This window comes from Hevea brasiliensis, chromosome 15 (genome assembly GCF_030052815.1).
Source record: "Hevea brasiliensis isolate MT/VB/25A 57/8 chromosome 15, ASM3005281v1, whole genome shotgun sequence".
NCBI lineage: Eukaryota > Viridiplantae > Streptophyta > Magnoliopsida > Malpighiales > Euphorbiaceae > Hevea > Hevea brasiliensis.
Genome location: NC_079507.1, coordinates 60,016,872 through 60,031,557, shown reverse-complemented (window position 1 = coordinate 60,031,557; position 14,686 = coordinate 60,016,872). Strand labels below are relative to the sequence as shown.

At 34.1% G+C, this 14,686-nt stretch overlaps 2 protein-coding genes across 4 annotated transcripts; both read left to right on the top strand.

Moving 5' to 3' along the window:
• Positions 1-354: 354 nt before the first annotated feature.
• Positions 355-9,099, top strand: LOC110635609 (ornithine aminotransferase, mitochondrial). 3 transcript variants are annotated; one of them, XM_021785018.2, is made up of 10 exons: positions 360-731; positions 955-1,063; positions 1,199-1,429; positions 4,834-4,993; positions 5,202-5,257; positions 6,080-6,232; positions 6,818-6,915; positions 7,096-7,176; positions 7,633-7,866; positions 8,729-9,099. In XM_021785018.2, the coding sequence occupies exons 1-10, from the start codon at positions 586-588 to the stop codon at positions 8,880-8,882; spliced, it is 1,422 nt and encodes a 473-aa protein (XP_021640710.2). In that variant the 5' UTR covers positions 360-585; the 3' UTR covers positions 8,883-9,099. The 3 variants fall into 3 exon arrangements, with proteins under 3 accessions (XP_021640711.2, XP_021640710.2, XP_021640712.2); XM_021785019.2 differs by lacking the exon at positions 7,096-7,176 and having other exon boundaries at positions 355-731; XM_021785020.2 differs by lacking the exon at positions 955-1,063 and having other exon boundaries at positions 589-731; positions 6,818-6,931; positions 7,067-7,176.
• A 2,946-nt stretch (positions 9,100-12,045) lies between these two features.
• LOC110635600 (F-box protein At5g46170) lies at positions 12,046-14,513 on the top strand. The gene is made up of 2 exons (XM_021784997.2): positions 12,046-13,629; positions 14,103-14,513. The coding sequence occupies exon 1, from the start codon at positions 12,339-12,341 to the stop codon at positions 13,608-13,610; it is 1,272 nt and encodes a 423-aa protein (XP_021640689.2). The 5' UTR covers positions 12,046-12,338; the 3' UTR covers positions 13,611-13,629; positions 14,103-14,513.
• The last annotated feature ends 173 nt before the right edge of the window (positions 14,514-14,686 follow it).

Sequence of the window (14,686 nt, the reverse complement as noted above, 5' to 3'; positions counted from 1 at the left end):
TTCCAATTGGATGGATTTACACGTGTACTCAACTTTCGTGTCACCATATTATTATTTTTTTTGAAAAAATAGATTTAATTTGAACGCTACTGTAAAATTCTAATTATGAATTGCGATTTTTATAGTACACACTCTTATCAAGTCAATATTTATATAATTAAAATTTTTAAGATAATTTTACGCATATCTAATAATCTTTTTTATAATCACACTCAAATTATGCATTTAGAAATTAAATAAATCTAATTATGAGTCGATTTTTTTTTTTAATATTAATTATGGGTGGAATTAAGCCTTGATTCTTAGTTGAATAATTAATATATTGTAAGTGGATAATTGCCGCGGGTGATTAGGGCGTTGCTTTGGGAGTCGGATCACCGCACAAAAATGACGACAATCATATTCATAGGAAAACGTAAACGGCAACAGGTAACAAGTTCTTTCGAACAGATACGGAAAAGAACGCACTAACATCAAGCTGGTATATAAATCCATAAGAAGCCGTGGAACAGATTATGTAAATTATTTACACAGGATCTTTCCACCTACTATTAACTATTAACGATAACACTATCATCATCATCAATGGCATCGTCCAAGAGACCTCTCCAGTGTTTGTTTAACAGAGTTTGCAGGGAGACTAGGAGAAGTTATGGTGCTCTTCCTGAAGGAACCACTTCTTTCTTTTCTCAACAACTCATCAGCTTGGAGTATGAATTCAGCGCCCACAAGTAATCTCTCCCTTTCTCTCTCTGTCTCTCTCATCATTTGTTCATTCCATTAGTGAATAATTCTTATCTAATAATCATAACATCTCAATTCTTTTTCTTGTTTCGCTTTCTGGGATTTCGCTTTTCAATTGATTACTTATTTAACTATATGTTTTTTGGTGTAATATATTGAGCTTTTCTTGCCGATTAAAACTCGCTTTTTCTTCCCCGTGGTTCAATCTAGTTACCATCCAGTTCCTATTGTGTTTTCTCAAGCAAAGGGTTCCTCTATATGGGATCCTGAAGGCAACAAATATCTAGATTTCCTTTCCGCTTACTCTGCAGTTAATCAGGTAATTAATATGGCTATCCAATAATGGCCAACAGATGGAATGTTATCTGCAGTTTCTATACTAATAGAATACTAATTATTGAACAGGCAATGAGTGCTTTGTAGTTTTTGGTTGACGGGTTGCTTCCTTTTGCAGGGACATTGTCATCCAAAGATAATGAAAGCGTTACAAGACCAGGCAGAGAAACTTACTCTGAGCTCTAGAGCCTTCTATAATGATAGATTTCCAATGTTTGCAGAGCGCCTAACAAGCATGTTTGGCTATGATATGGTACTACCAATGAACACTGGTGCTGAGGGTGTGGAAACTGCTCTCAAGTTGGCTAGGAAGTGGGGATATGAGGAGAAAAAAATTCCCAAGGATGAGGTAATGGTTTCAAACACCTTTTGAGTATTTTACTTTCTTTGAAAATTATGTAAAACTGTTTGCATTCTTCTCTTCATATCAATCTATGTGCAGAGACTGTTCTTGGTGTGCCTTTGGGTCAGTTTGTCAAGTATCAAGAATGTTAGTCAACAAATGGTGTTTGGCAACCAACTGCCTAATTTGAATTTTACTACCAGCTGAAAAGGAATTGGGACGTGTTATATGCTAATAAATCCACTAAGGATCATGAGAAATATAAAGATTTTAGTTTGTTGGTTCAGTTCATTTTCCATGTCAATATTGTTATTTGTGTGCCTTTATTCTTTTTTTTTTTTTTAAATGTTTGAATTTGAACTTGTAAATTTTGTCATATCAGCAAATGGGCTTTTGTTTGACCAAATAGATTTTCCTTTTGAGTTGGTTCAATAAAAAGATTTCTGTTCAACCCAATAGACTTTGGTAATAGATGATGAAGTGCCTCAGTTCCTTATCATTTTATACAACAAAATTAAATTTGTGCAAGCAATTGAAAAAATAGTTGTTATAGAGGCTATTGTCTAGTACAATGATAGAAGTCATTGTTTTGAAACTGCAATAAGATAGGTTTGAATATTGGGACGTAGGAGTAGCTGCTTTATACATGATAAATAATGAAGGTTAAAACCAGTTCTAGATTTTCCTTTGGAAATTGGGCTTTGCCTTTTCACAAGCAACTGAAAAAGAACTTCAGAGTTGCTATTTGATGAATGTAGGGTTTTAAATTCATTGCTAAGGAGAACAATTTGTTGACTAATTGCTTACAGATTGAATAGTTGTGAAAATTGTCTCACTAATGATGCTTAAAAGTGAAATATATTTGATTTTTTTTTTGGTGGGATTTGAGCTTCATGATTGTGATATGTGTTTTGCTTTGGCCTTTAGTCATGGCCTAGAGCTCATGCAATAATTGTAATTTGAGGAGAAGGAAAACTTTGTGAAAATTGATAGTCAAATATATCTTAAAATGATTTAAATCTAGTCAAATATATCCTCTCCCCATCTCTAAAATTCAACCATTCAAGCTAGTAGAATTTAATCTATTGAGTTTTTATTCATACCCTAATTAGAATATAATTATTTTCTTGGTATTAAATATAATGCTTTTCTTTTCTTTTTTTTTTAATTCATAATTAGATATATTAATCAATTCTCCCATCATTAAATAAAATTAGAGTAATTCTTTCTTTCTATTTTAAATTTTATGTTTTCAATTTTCTTTTATAAATAAAGTTATAAAAAATATTATAATATTTGGTAAGATAGAGTGAAGTTATTCCATAGAGAAATTAAAGAAATAAAAGAGGTTGTTTCTTTAAAAATAATATTGGCTAGCTAACAGCATAGAAATTACAAACGTGTCAAATGTATTAGTTAGTATGCTACTAACTTATAAATCAAACAATTGTGGGCATTTAACTATTGTCAAATCTCACAAATAGAAAATATAAAGAAGGCTTGTATTGATTGCTAAAAAAATAATTACAGAGCTGGAATAAAATAACAACAACGCTTTGAAAATTAAATATAAAGTTAAAAAAATAAATGACAAATAAAATAAAGATAGAGCGGCTGTTAGAGCTTGATTTTATTGAGTTGTTGATTGGTTGAGACCTTTTCTGTGACACAATACTTCTGTTTGACAGTTTCGCCTGATAAACCTTGGAAGACCTTGAAACCTACTCTTCCCACATTCTGTACTTCTAGGCAATTGTCATACATCGCTTGCGACTGCTTTCTCCATAACTTCCCACTGCCTAATTAACTTTCACTTTATAATTAACCACTCAAAACAATAATTAAATGTTTATTTTAAACTTTATAATTAAATTAATATAATAAAATTAATTATTTAAAATTTAATTTAATTAATATGAACCTAAAAATAATTAATAAAGGTGCAGGTGGAGGGTCGATCACAATGATAAACCACATAATAGCCAAATGCATACCCTAATCAATTTAGACAAGTTTTAAGGGAGCATCAAAAGAGGACAATAAGTAGTGCGTTTTGGACCCTTAAATAGGATACTTTCAAAGTAATAATGTGGGCTGGAGTCTTTTTTTTTTTAATTTTTTTCCCAAAATTGGTTCTTATAAAGAACATATAGAACTTCTCATGCTCCATTTTTTGGCACTTATTTTACTGCCAGCTGAAAAGGAATTGGGACTTGTTATATGCTAATAAATCCACTAAGGATCATGAGAAATATAAAGATTTTAGTTTGTTGGTTCAGTTCATTTTCCATGTCAATATTGTTATTTGTTTGCCTTTATTCCTTTTTTTAAATGTTTGAATTTGAACTTGTAAATTTTATCATATCAGCAAATGGGCTCTTGTTTGACCAAATAGATTTTCCTTTTGAGTTGGTTTAATAAAAAGATTTCTGTTCAACCCAATAGACTTTGGTAATAGATGATGAAGTGCCTCAGTTCCTTATCATTTTATACAACAAAATTAAATTTGTGCAAGCAATTGAAAAAATAGTTGTTATAGAGGCTATTGTCTAGTGCAATGATAGAAGTCATTGTTTTGAAACTGCAATAAGGTAGGTTTGAATGTTGGGACGTAGGAGTAGCTGCTTTATACATGATAAATGATGAAGGTTAAAACCAGTTCTAGATTTTCCAATTTTGAACCCTGCTTTGGAAATTGGGCTTTGCCTTTTCACAAGCAACTGAAAAAGAACTTCAGAGTTGCTATTTGATGAATGTAGGGTTTTAAATTCATTGCTAAGGAGAACAATTTGTTGACTAATTGCTTACAGATTGAATAGTTGTGAAAATTGTCTCACTAAAGATGCTTAAAAGTGAAATATATTTGATTTTTTTTTTGGTGGGATTTGAGCTTCATGCTTGTGATATGCGTTTTGCTTTGGCCTCTAGTCATGGCCTAGAGCTCATGAAATAATTGTAATTTGAAGAGAAGGAAAACTTTCTAAAAATTGATAGTCAAATATATCTTAAAATGATTTAACAGACCTTAATGCACAGCAATATAGATCAAAACTGTGTAGAGAGAGATTTGATATGCCAACAATTTGTTAGTGTTGCTGTATATGGTCTTTATTCCAATCCGCCTGCTCAAATGATTTTAGTGGACCCTCACCTTTGGATTTTCTTTTTTTTTTTTTTAATTACTGTCTTTTATCTGAACTTGTTAGGTCTAGCTGAAGGTTTGATGACTTTTCCAACTTCCTAAGATAATGCAAATCCTGAATATTGCATATGAATATGTGGACATATATTCTCACTCAAACCATTAAAATTTTGTTTATTGCTTGTCATTGTCCTCCCTCAAAAAACTTATTATTGTTGTTCAGTTTTTCACTTAAAAAAATTTTCTTTGCTCAAACTATGCTATACAGGCTATTATTGTCTCTTGTTGTGGCTGCTTCCATGGCCGTACATTGGCTGTTATCTCTATGAGTTGTGACAATGAGGCAACTCGGGGGTTTGGACCATTGTTACCTGGACATCTCAAGGTTGATTTTGGTGATGAAGTTGCCCTAGAGAAAATCTTCAAAGGTTTGTATAAACCAAAATATTTTCATATTTTGATGATCCTCGTTCCATTTGAATGGTACTAAAGTTTTCTTAAAGTACGTCATTTTATGTATCGGTATAGTCTTCACACCTCCTTATGCTTTAAGTTTTGCTTTAACTTTAGTGCGTAAGAAGGATATGCAAATATGTTTAAGGCATAGTCATAACTTCACTCTTCTATTTCTTCCAGAAAAAGGAGGTCAAATAGCTGGATTTCTTTTTGAACCCATTCAAGGAGAGGCAGGGGTATGTGTTTTTTGGAACTAAATTAAATAATTGTTATGTGACATTCTTTGATTTTTGATTGTCTGTCTAGATTTTTTTCTAAGATGTGCATTATTTTAGTTCCAAGGTGAAGTGAATAATTGCTTAACTGTTTATTTGTCCAATTTATTTATTTTTATGCTTAGTTATGATGTGAAATGTTCATGTAGAAGAGCAACAAGGGTGCTTCAATAATTTTTTATTTGTATCCATATACAAAATTAAAAATAGGTATCTATAGATATTTGTATCCCTATACTAATAGGTACCTATGGAAAAATATATTAATAACCTAACTTACATTTATTTTCATAAAGCTTGCTAGGGAATTTATAGTAAATTAGAAATATATTTATTTGCTTCTTGTTGGACATGCCTGATGGATGTATTGATGACCTGACTTTCACATCTTAGTTTTATACGTGTCCTATGCCCATAGCCTGTTGAGTAATATCAGATGTGGATATTCACATTTTCAAAGTTACCACTGAAAATGGCAATTGAGTGCTCAGCAACTGTCTAAAAAAATTTTCTGGATTCTTGAAGGAGCCAAACCATCTCAAATCTCAATCAGTTTTTCTCGCAATTTAGCACTTGTTTTGTCTAATTTAGCTGTTCTAATCGAAATAAAATTTTCTATAACATACTCATTGGTATCCAAGCTTGAATTGCCTGGGGAACAGCAGAGTGGGTTGCTTTGTTTTCCTTCACCCCCCTGCAGGAGCTAATTCTCCTGCTTCTCAAATCCTACCTCTCCATTTACTTGGAAACTATTTTAACTGCTCTGTCTCCCTCTTCATGTAGGTTATAATTCCCCCGGATGGTTATCTAAAAGCTGTAAGAGATCTTTGTTCAAAATATAATGTTCTAATGATTGCTGATGAAATTCAAAGTGGCTTAGCACGTACAGGAAAAATGCTGGCTTGTGATTGGGAACAAGTTCGCCCTGATGTAGTAGTAAGGCTGTTTTGCCTTCCTTTGAAATTTGATGGGTTTCCCAGGCATTGGATATGAACGTAGTGCACTTTCTGTTCCCTATTCTATGTTCAATACAAATTTTTTGTTCCTTATTCTATATTGAGCACTTGATTATCTGCAGTAGGTGAATTTCCAAATCAGTTCAGAACAACATATCTTTATTGTATGGAAAAAAAAATGTATGCCTGCATTAATAGATGACATATTATTCCTTAAAAAATGGTTCACATGCTGATTTCTGTTGATTTTTTCTAAATATTGTGAGTTGGTTTTAGAGCAGTCAGCCAGTCACATTCAATTCTGAACATGCATTACAGAAATGTGGTCTACTATCAGCACCAACAGTGTATGGAGTTGATTTAGAGCCGATTATATGAATATTGGCAATAATTTGGCTTCACAATGACTTGTATTATGATATTCTGTGTTTATTATGGCCAGCTATAGATTGGGAGTGACTAACATTTATCAATATAAAATAATTACAGTAATTCAACCATATTATAAATTTGTCTTTTGTGCCTCCATATATAAAATAACTTCATCCATGGTTGCTCTGCTCAGATACTAGGAAAAGCATTGGGTGGTGGAGTAATACCTGTAAGCGCGGTCCTGGCAGACAAAGGTGTAATGCTTTGTATTCGACCAGGAGAGCATGGAAGGCAGGTCATTCTAATTGTGTGTGTGTGTGTTTTTTTTTTTTTTTTTTTAAGTATCTATTGCAATCTGTCTTTCACTCTCCAAGAATTTTGTAGCTTTCTAATGTTTCTACCATCTTCATTGTGTTGATTTTGGGGGGTTTTCATACCAAAGGCTCTGGTGTTTTTGTTTGTTACTCTCAGCACATTTGGGGGAAATCCTTTGGCCAGTGCAGTTGCCATTGCCTCACTAGATGTGATCAAATATGAGCAGCTGGCAGAAAGGTATTATATCCATTAGATAAAGATATCATAAAGATTTTTAGGAAGAACTGATTCTTCATAAATGGTTGCTCTTTGTAATTGAAATTATGTGAAAATTTAGAGAAAATAGAAGTTTGAACAAACTCCACTTATTGAAATTACTAAGACCAGATTTTAACAATAAGAAAGTTCAATGGATTTGTTTGGTGAAGTGCATCTCATGTGTTATATTTTGGGAAACCAAACTTGGTCAATCTTTGCATGATAATTTATTTCATTTGTTTTGATGTTTTGCGTTCATTTTAGAAGTTCTAATATAGATGCTAAGTCTTTTAAGTGAATTTTCCAGAGTACGGTCCCTGGAAGCAGCTTTTGACATGAAGACATTACTTATCCATTTTCTTCTACCTTTTGTTTTCAAATTTTCTTTTCAGAAGAACTCATGCATACATGACTGAATTTTCTTCAATTCTATAGATCTGCCAATTTGGGTGAGGAATTCAGGCATCAGCTACTTAAGGTTCAGCAGCAGTTTCCAGACTACGTTAAGGAAGTTCGAGGAAGAGGTTTGTTCAATGCTGTGGAGTTCAACAGCAAGACTTTGTCCCCCATTTCTGCTTATGATATTTGTCTGAAGTTGAAGGAAAGAGGAGTTCTTGCTAAGCCCACACATGATACCATTGTCCGGTTAACTCCTCCACTCTCCATAAGGTAAGGAAGCATTGATGGGAATTCAAGCTTAAATTTTACTTTATGAACTTAATCTCATTGGATGAATTTGATAATGCCTTTCCACTAGTGAACTAGAGGAATCTACAAAAATTGTTTGTTCAAGTGAAAGGTGCTTGGATTCTGCAGGATGAATGATAAGTGATAACTTTAATAGAAATCCTTTCAGGCCCTTGAGTAGGGTACTTACACCTATTCAAGCCTCATACTGACAATTGATGCATGCTTGGGCCCATTAATTCATATTGTAAGCTAAGTTAGGTTACACTGGACTAGGATACTTGGACCTATTCAAACCTCATAATTGTAGTTTAAGTTGGTATCATTATTGAATCAGATTCCTATAATGCAGTCTCATGGGTTAATTGTGCAAATTTTGACACACCATGGAAACTTCAACAAGTTTTAAATGACATTGACAATCTTAAAAAAGAAATCCCAAACATCTTGCTTCAGCAAGCTCTTCAACAATGTAATTTTGTAGCTGATGGCCTCGCTAAACAGGGCATTACTAGAACTTAGGAATTGGTTGCTTAGCTTTAATTTCGTCAGTGGTTTTTAGTTTAGCCTTGCAGGGCGGTTTTTACCTTAATAATTTTCCTTCACCTTCTTTGTTTGATCAGTTTATGGGTTATGTTTCTTGAACCATGTTTTTTAGCTATTTTTCTATGTTGTACTCGTGAGGTTTTCCAGTTTTTTTCACTTGATGCTTTAGGCCTTAGGTTGGGTATCTGGGTTCATTTTGTTATTGTGGGTTTTAGAATGGCTTGATCTGTTAAGTTTTTTCTGGATTTATTATTAACAAATAAAATTTTGATTTATAAAAAAAATATGGTATTTTCAGTTTGGATGAACTTCAAGAAGGCTCAAAGGCGCTGCATGAAGTTCTGGAGCTTGATTTACCAAACATGCAGAAAGCCAAACCAGAAAAGGCTTCCCCGCCTGGTTCTACAACATGTGACCGTTGTGGGAGAGATTTGTATGCTGCTTCAGATTAAGGTTTTATGAATAACAATGTGCATGTTTCAAGGAGATTACGTACACTATTTTTCTCTAATATCCCAGCAAACTCTGAAATAATTATTAGTTCATTTCCTGTATAATTTAAAATGAAAATTGAGATTTCTATCTTAATGTGGATGACACATTTTTTTTACTTTTATTATGCTGCAATAGGAGGAATAATAACAAAAGCAGTAGCATTTATCTCTCTCATTTTTCCTTTCTTGGTTCTTTGGGAATGTTGTCTTTTTTGTTTTGAGGAAACTTGAACAGCATTAATATAATCTACCATAATGAACTTCTGCAACAAGCAAACCTCATTCCTGAATACTGCATTTTCATATTATTACAACTGGATCGTAGAATAATAAATGGCAAAATTCATGAATTACATGTTAAGCGGAGCAGAGTATATCATATGGGACTGCATTTTCTTCCCTAAGTTCGTCGGTCTCCTGGATGGATTCTAGTGCAGCACACCTTGGGATCGAATACCCGTCTAGTAGCAAGTGGAAAGGGGAGGGTGACGTGAAATGGGCAGAATATGGGATTGAGGTACATTAAATTTCTTTGAGATTGGGATAGAATTCTATCTGGTGCACAGTGGAATGGATTCCCCTTTAGATAGTAATGCTATGTATTTTTTAGGTGTGTGCGTGTACATTACAAGTATATACATACATCTAAAGAAGGGGTATGTGCATGTGCATGTGCATGTGCATGTGCGTGTGCATACATATACAAACTCATCTCTGTAAGTTGGGACATGGCTGAATTTTGATAGTGTGATCTCTTCTGGGATTGTGACACAGCACATGCGTTTTTTATGACAGCAGCTGGTAGATTTGCGTATCCTTGTCTGATGGTGGTGACATTTTGTCTTTAAGTAAGATTAAGAGGTATGAGTTCTGGACGAATAGCTATCTGAATGGTGATTCAGGTTTTATCGGGAATGCAAAGATAGTTTAGGTTCATATCCCTTGAAAAATACCATATCTTTTCTCCTCTTCTTCTATTGAATTATATATATATAAATTCCATCTTCATTCTTTATCAATTTTTTCTTGTCCTGTGGGATGAAACTGGGCTACATACGTGTGCTTGACAGGGTACATTTTTATACACAAGAATAAACTATATCATAGTCTTTATAAATATTAATATTTATTGGTTGAAGGAGACACAATAATGGAAAAACTTCGGTGGTTTTGTAATTATATAGCAAGAAACAGCTTCTTCTCTTTAATTATTTGGTATACTTACAGATGGATCATGTTAACACATGAGCAGCCTTATTAAGAGCTCATCTTATTATAATGGTTCATGTTCCCTAAATAAATAGTGTGCTTGTTTGTTTGAACCCTAGCTGGATATCATTATTGTTTACTGGAAAATTAAGGCTTAGCTGTTATATGAACCTAAACCACAATATTGCAAGGACTTGTAGCTTATTTAAAATTATTACTATTAAATTACAATTTATCTAACCCCAAAGGGGTTAATTCGTGTGGCTTGTGAAATTTATTTAGTCTGAGAAGTCTCAAATTTAAATCTTATCACTGATTTTTTAGTATGATTATATATTTACATCCAATTAATTTCATTTAAAGAAGCATCCCTGTCAACTGTATAGTCGACTTATTTGCAAATCCATTTTAGATATCAAAAACTAAAATTCATTGAGATAAATGTAGGATTACTGAATTAGAATTCAAAGGGGTGGTTGATAAGTACAGAGATAAAGAATAGGGAATATACATAAATGACTTTTAAGTTCTAACCTCACTTCAACTGCTTCATGAAATTGGGTTGGTGACGAGCTTTCAGAATTTGCGTTTGTGCATTACGACTATGGGCAACAAGCCTTAAAAATCCTTTACTGATATTTAATTATTATTATTATTATTATTATTATTATTATTATATATTTTAAAATGATCAAAATTAAAATTTTTTAAATTTTATGAAATACACATTTCATCACCAAATTAATTATAAACATTAATCAATATGCTAAATGACAATAGGAATCAAGGTTTACAAGGTTAGTCAGACTCCCAAATCCTTACAAAAGTTAATTGGGCAGCTCACCTGTCTTGGCTTTAAGACTAACAACCTAAGACCTTACTGCCTTAATTATTCCAACTAATTTTCTCCCTCTCTTTTTCTAAAAATGTCAACATCATTCACTAATCACTATATTATGAAAAACAAAATGGACAATTATCTTAAGTGGGAACCACAGTATCTAATTTAATATAATAATATTTTCATAAATCAATTTTTATTGAATATTAATTTCAGGTCCTTTTGGGAGGTGAAGGTGGATGTAGGTCGCTATTTGTTCTTTGCTAAAAGACAAGGGACCATCACAAAGGCCTTTATATTTATTTATATGCAACTTGATTAAGGCTTTAATTTTCTTTTCTTGTTCTTTAATTTTGTCTAGCTTTTAATCAATCATTAATTTTTGGGAGCTGGATTTTTTTATCAAATTAAATAAATAAATTAACCAAACCTGGTATTTGTGAAGTATGGACACAACATTTAATTTTTATAATCTAATAATTTTGACAAATTAAGATGTTTATTTGATAAACTCTTAAGGATAGTTTTATATTTAAAATTTATAAGGTCAAATGGTAAAGTTTATTTATTTTCATACAATATTGAACATAATAAATGGGCCTTGAACCTTATTCATAAATTTGCGGTTGAAATTGGAGTAAAGAAATGGGCCGGACCCTACCAACATCAACCAGAACCGCAAGTCACAGGTCCATGTCCTACCTACTCTATCCTTATCTCTAATTTTGAAAATTAAATATATAAATATTTTTCAGTTAATTTTTGTAAATTAAAATTAAATATAGTAATATTTTATTAACGATATTTATGTATTTAATAAATATATTTTAAATTTTAAATTTATAATAAATTAAATTTAATTTAAAAAAATTAATAAATACCTAATAAATTAAATACAAGAATAGAAAAGAAAGGGAAATATTATTAAGGGTTGATTAAAAATTAAATTAAAATTAGAGCAAATAAGAAAATTCTCACACTCGCAGAGAGAGAAAGACGCATCTTTTTCTCTTTCCCTTACCCTTTTACGCGCACAATAATATCCTCTCTCATACGTCACCATCGTCTCTCTCTATCTCCTCTGTAAAGACAAAACCGTGGATCTATCTCCGCCCACAGGTCCCTTCCTTCTGTCCCTCTCCCTCTCCCTCTCCCTCTTTTTCTTCTTCTTCTTCTTCTTCTTCTTCTCATCCGTTTCTTCACCTCCCCATTGCTTGTAGCTATTAACCTTTGCTTACCTCTTTTTGGGCTCTTATCTCTTACGTGAGATCTACCGTCTTCTTCTTCTTCTTTTTCTTCTTCTTTGTGAATCCCAGATCTCTAATTTTTCTTCTTGTCCAAAATACTTCTGTAATTTCCTAAAAATGACATCCTTCCGCCCAGATCCGACCTCCAGAATCTACCCGGAGCCGGAGTCTCTCTCAATCGACCACTTCGACCGCCTTCCCGATTCCCTCCTCTTGCTTGTGTTCAACAAAATCGGAGATGTCAAGGCGCTTGGTCGATGCTGCGTCGTTTCACGCCGCTTCCACTCTCTCGTACCACAAGTAGACAACGTCGTCGTTCGCGTCGACTGCGTCATTTCCGATGACGACACATCCCCTTCCTCTTCCTCTGAGAAATCTCGGTCTTCCAGTTCGTCTTCTGGGCTCTCATCGATTTTCCGGTTGGTGTTTTGTGGCATTGTTAAGCCGTTCCAGGCTCTCGGTCAGCTGCTTGGACCCAGGAGAGAGATGTTAAATTCTTACCCTTCGCGGAATGGGTTGTTTTCTTCTTCCTCTTCTTCATCGAGTTCAGCGTTGTCGTCGTCTTCCCTTTCCGTTGGGAACGAGGACGATGGGGAAATGGACCAGGGCGGTGTCACCCATCATTCCCCTACTCAGGTTCTTAAGAATTTTAACGAAATTCGGTTTTTAAGAATCGAGTTGCCTGGTGGGGAATTAGGAATTGATGATGGGGTGCTTTTGAAATGGAGGGCTGATTTCGGATCTACCCTTGATAATTGTGTTATTCTAGGTGCTGCTTCAGTCATCAATAATGGGCATAACAAGAGTTGCTTTGTCTTGCAAGAAAACGGCTTCGATGGGGCTTGTGGGAATGTTAATAACCACCACCACAACAATGGTGGTAATGGGAGTAATGGCATTGATGATAATGGGAGCATACCTGAGTCATTTTACACCAACGGGGGTTTGAAATTGAGGGTTTTGTGGACTATTAGTTCCTTGATCGCTGCCTCCGCGAGGCATTACTTGCTTCAACCCATAATAGCAGAGCACAAGACTCTTGATAGCTTGGTACTGACTGATGCTGATGGGCAGGGAGTGCTGTGTATGAATAGGGAACAACTGGAGGAGTTGAGGCTGAAGCCCTTATCTGCTTCTTCTGCATCGAAGAGAACGCTTGTTCCTGCCCTGAATATGCGACTTTGGTATGCACCCTACTTGGAATTGCCTGATGGACTTGTGTTGAAAGGGGCAACTTTGGTTGCTATTAGACCTAGCGAGCAGTCTACTGCCAAGAAGGAGGTTTGTGATGCATCTTGGGTTTCCACTGCTTTTGAAGAGCCTTATGGCACTGCCGCAAAGATGCTGGTTAAGAGAAGGACTTACTGCTTGGAGATGAACTCATTCTGAAGATAGCAATGGAACTTAGGTAATTTTGAAAAATCTGTAGTAATACCTTATAACAGCTTTGATGCTTACTCGATACGAGGTTAATGGCTTGGAATTTTTCTGTTTCTTTGTCTTTGATGCATGCCAATTGCTCTATAATGTTCATTCTGCTTATAATGAGTGTTAGCAAATTGATTATAGAAAAATGGAGTGTTAGCAAATTCATTTTAGAAAAATGGGTATCTTTGTGTATATTGAAGTTGGAGAATCTATTTGTTTGGCAGACAATAGTAGGACGAGGTTTTCCCAATCAATATTATTACATTTTATCAATTGAAAGGTTCCACGGAAGAGTTGCTAACTTGCTATGTGCCTTTGCTGGACTGCACATGCATAAATATTGCTTGAATGCCTGTTGTGTAATTGTGATACAGATGTGTGTTTGGTATTGCTCGTGAATTACTTGCATAAATCTATTACTTTTGGTTTAACAATATTTAACGGCGATTTCAGGGAAAGCGCAAATGTTTTTGGGGGAGGTGAATGTGCAAGTTCTTTCGTAGTGGAAAATCAGAAACAAATTTTGCTTTACACTTGGCCTGAAGTGGGTTTGCTGTCCCATGGAGCTGAATTGTGTGGTCTATTGCTACTATGACACCCATCCTCGGTTGATTATTCACTGCAGTGATTCAAGTTATTCTGTGCTTTAACTGTGAATTAAAATGCATCTGCTGCTTGTTTTTGTTGAGGCATATGCTTGAAAGGGTGCGCACATGCAACTAGATGAATGTTGTAAGAGCTTTGAGTTTGTTGTCCTTTACTTCAATCTGTAATCTGTGTATGTGAAAATTGTAGGTATGAATATGTTGTGCTTATATTACACTTTTTTAATACATTGAGCAATTTAGTTTGAATTAACCCTGAGACTCTCTCTCCTAATTTTGATAAGATTTACCTTGCAATAGTTGGGTAAGCAGGAATGTGGTGAATGATGCCCATTGATTTGGGAAATGGTGATGCAAGATATCCCCTTAAGTTTGTTTGGTAGTGATGGTACAATAAATGTTTCGAAGATTGAACATGGCAAATCTGCTGAT

What these genes read in the sequence shown, in the direction of transcription:
- LOC110635609 (XM_021785018.2), top strand. Translation starts at nt 586, where the DNA reads ATGGCATCGTCCAAGAGACCTCTCCAGTGTTTGTTTAACAGAGTTTGC. An exon ending in CTTACTCTGCAGTTAATCAG is followed by an intron (nt 1,064 to 1,198) that starts GTAATTAATATG and finishes TTCCTTTTGCAG; the next exon opens with GGACATTGTCATCCAAAGAT. An exon ending in AAGTTCGCCCTGATGTAGTA is followed by an intron (nt 6,233 to 6,817) that starts GTAAGGCTGTTT and finishes TGCTCTGCTCAG; the next exon opens with ATACTAGGAAAAGCATTGGG.
- LOC110635600 (XM_021784997.2), top strand. Translation starts at nt 12,339, where the DNA reads ATGACATCCTTCCGCCCAGATCCGACCTCCAGAATCTACCCGGAGCCG.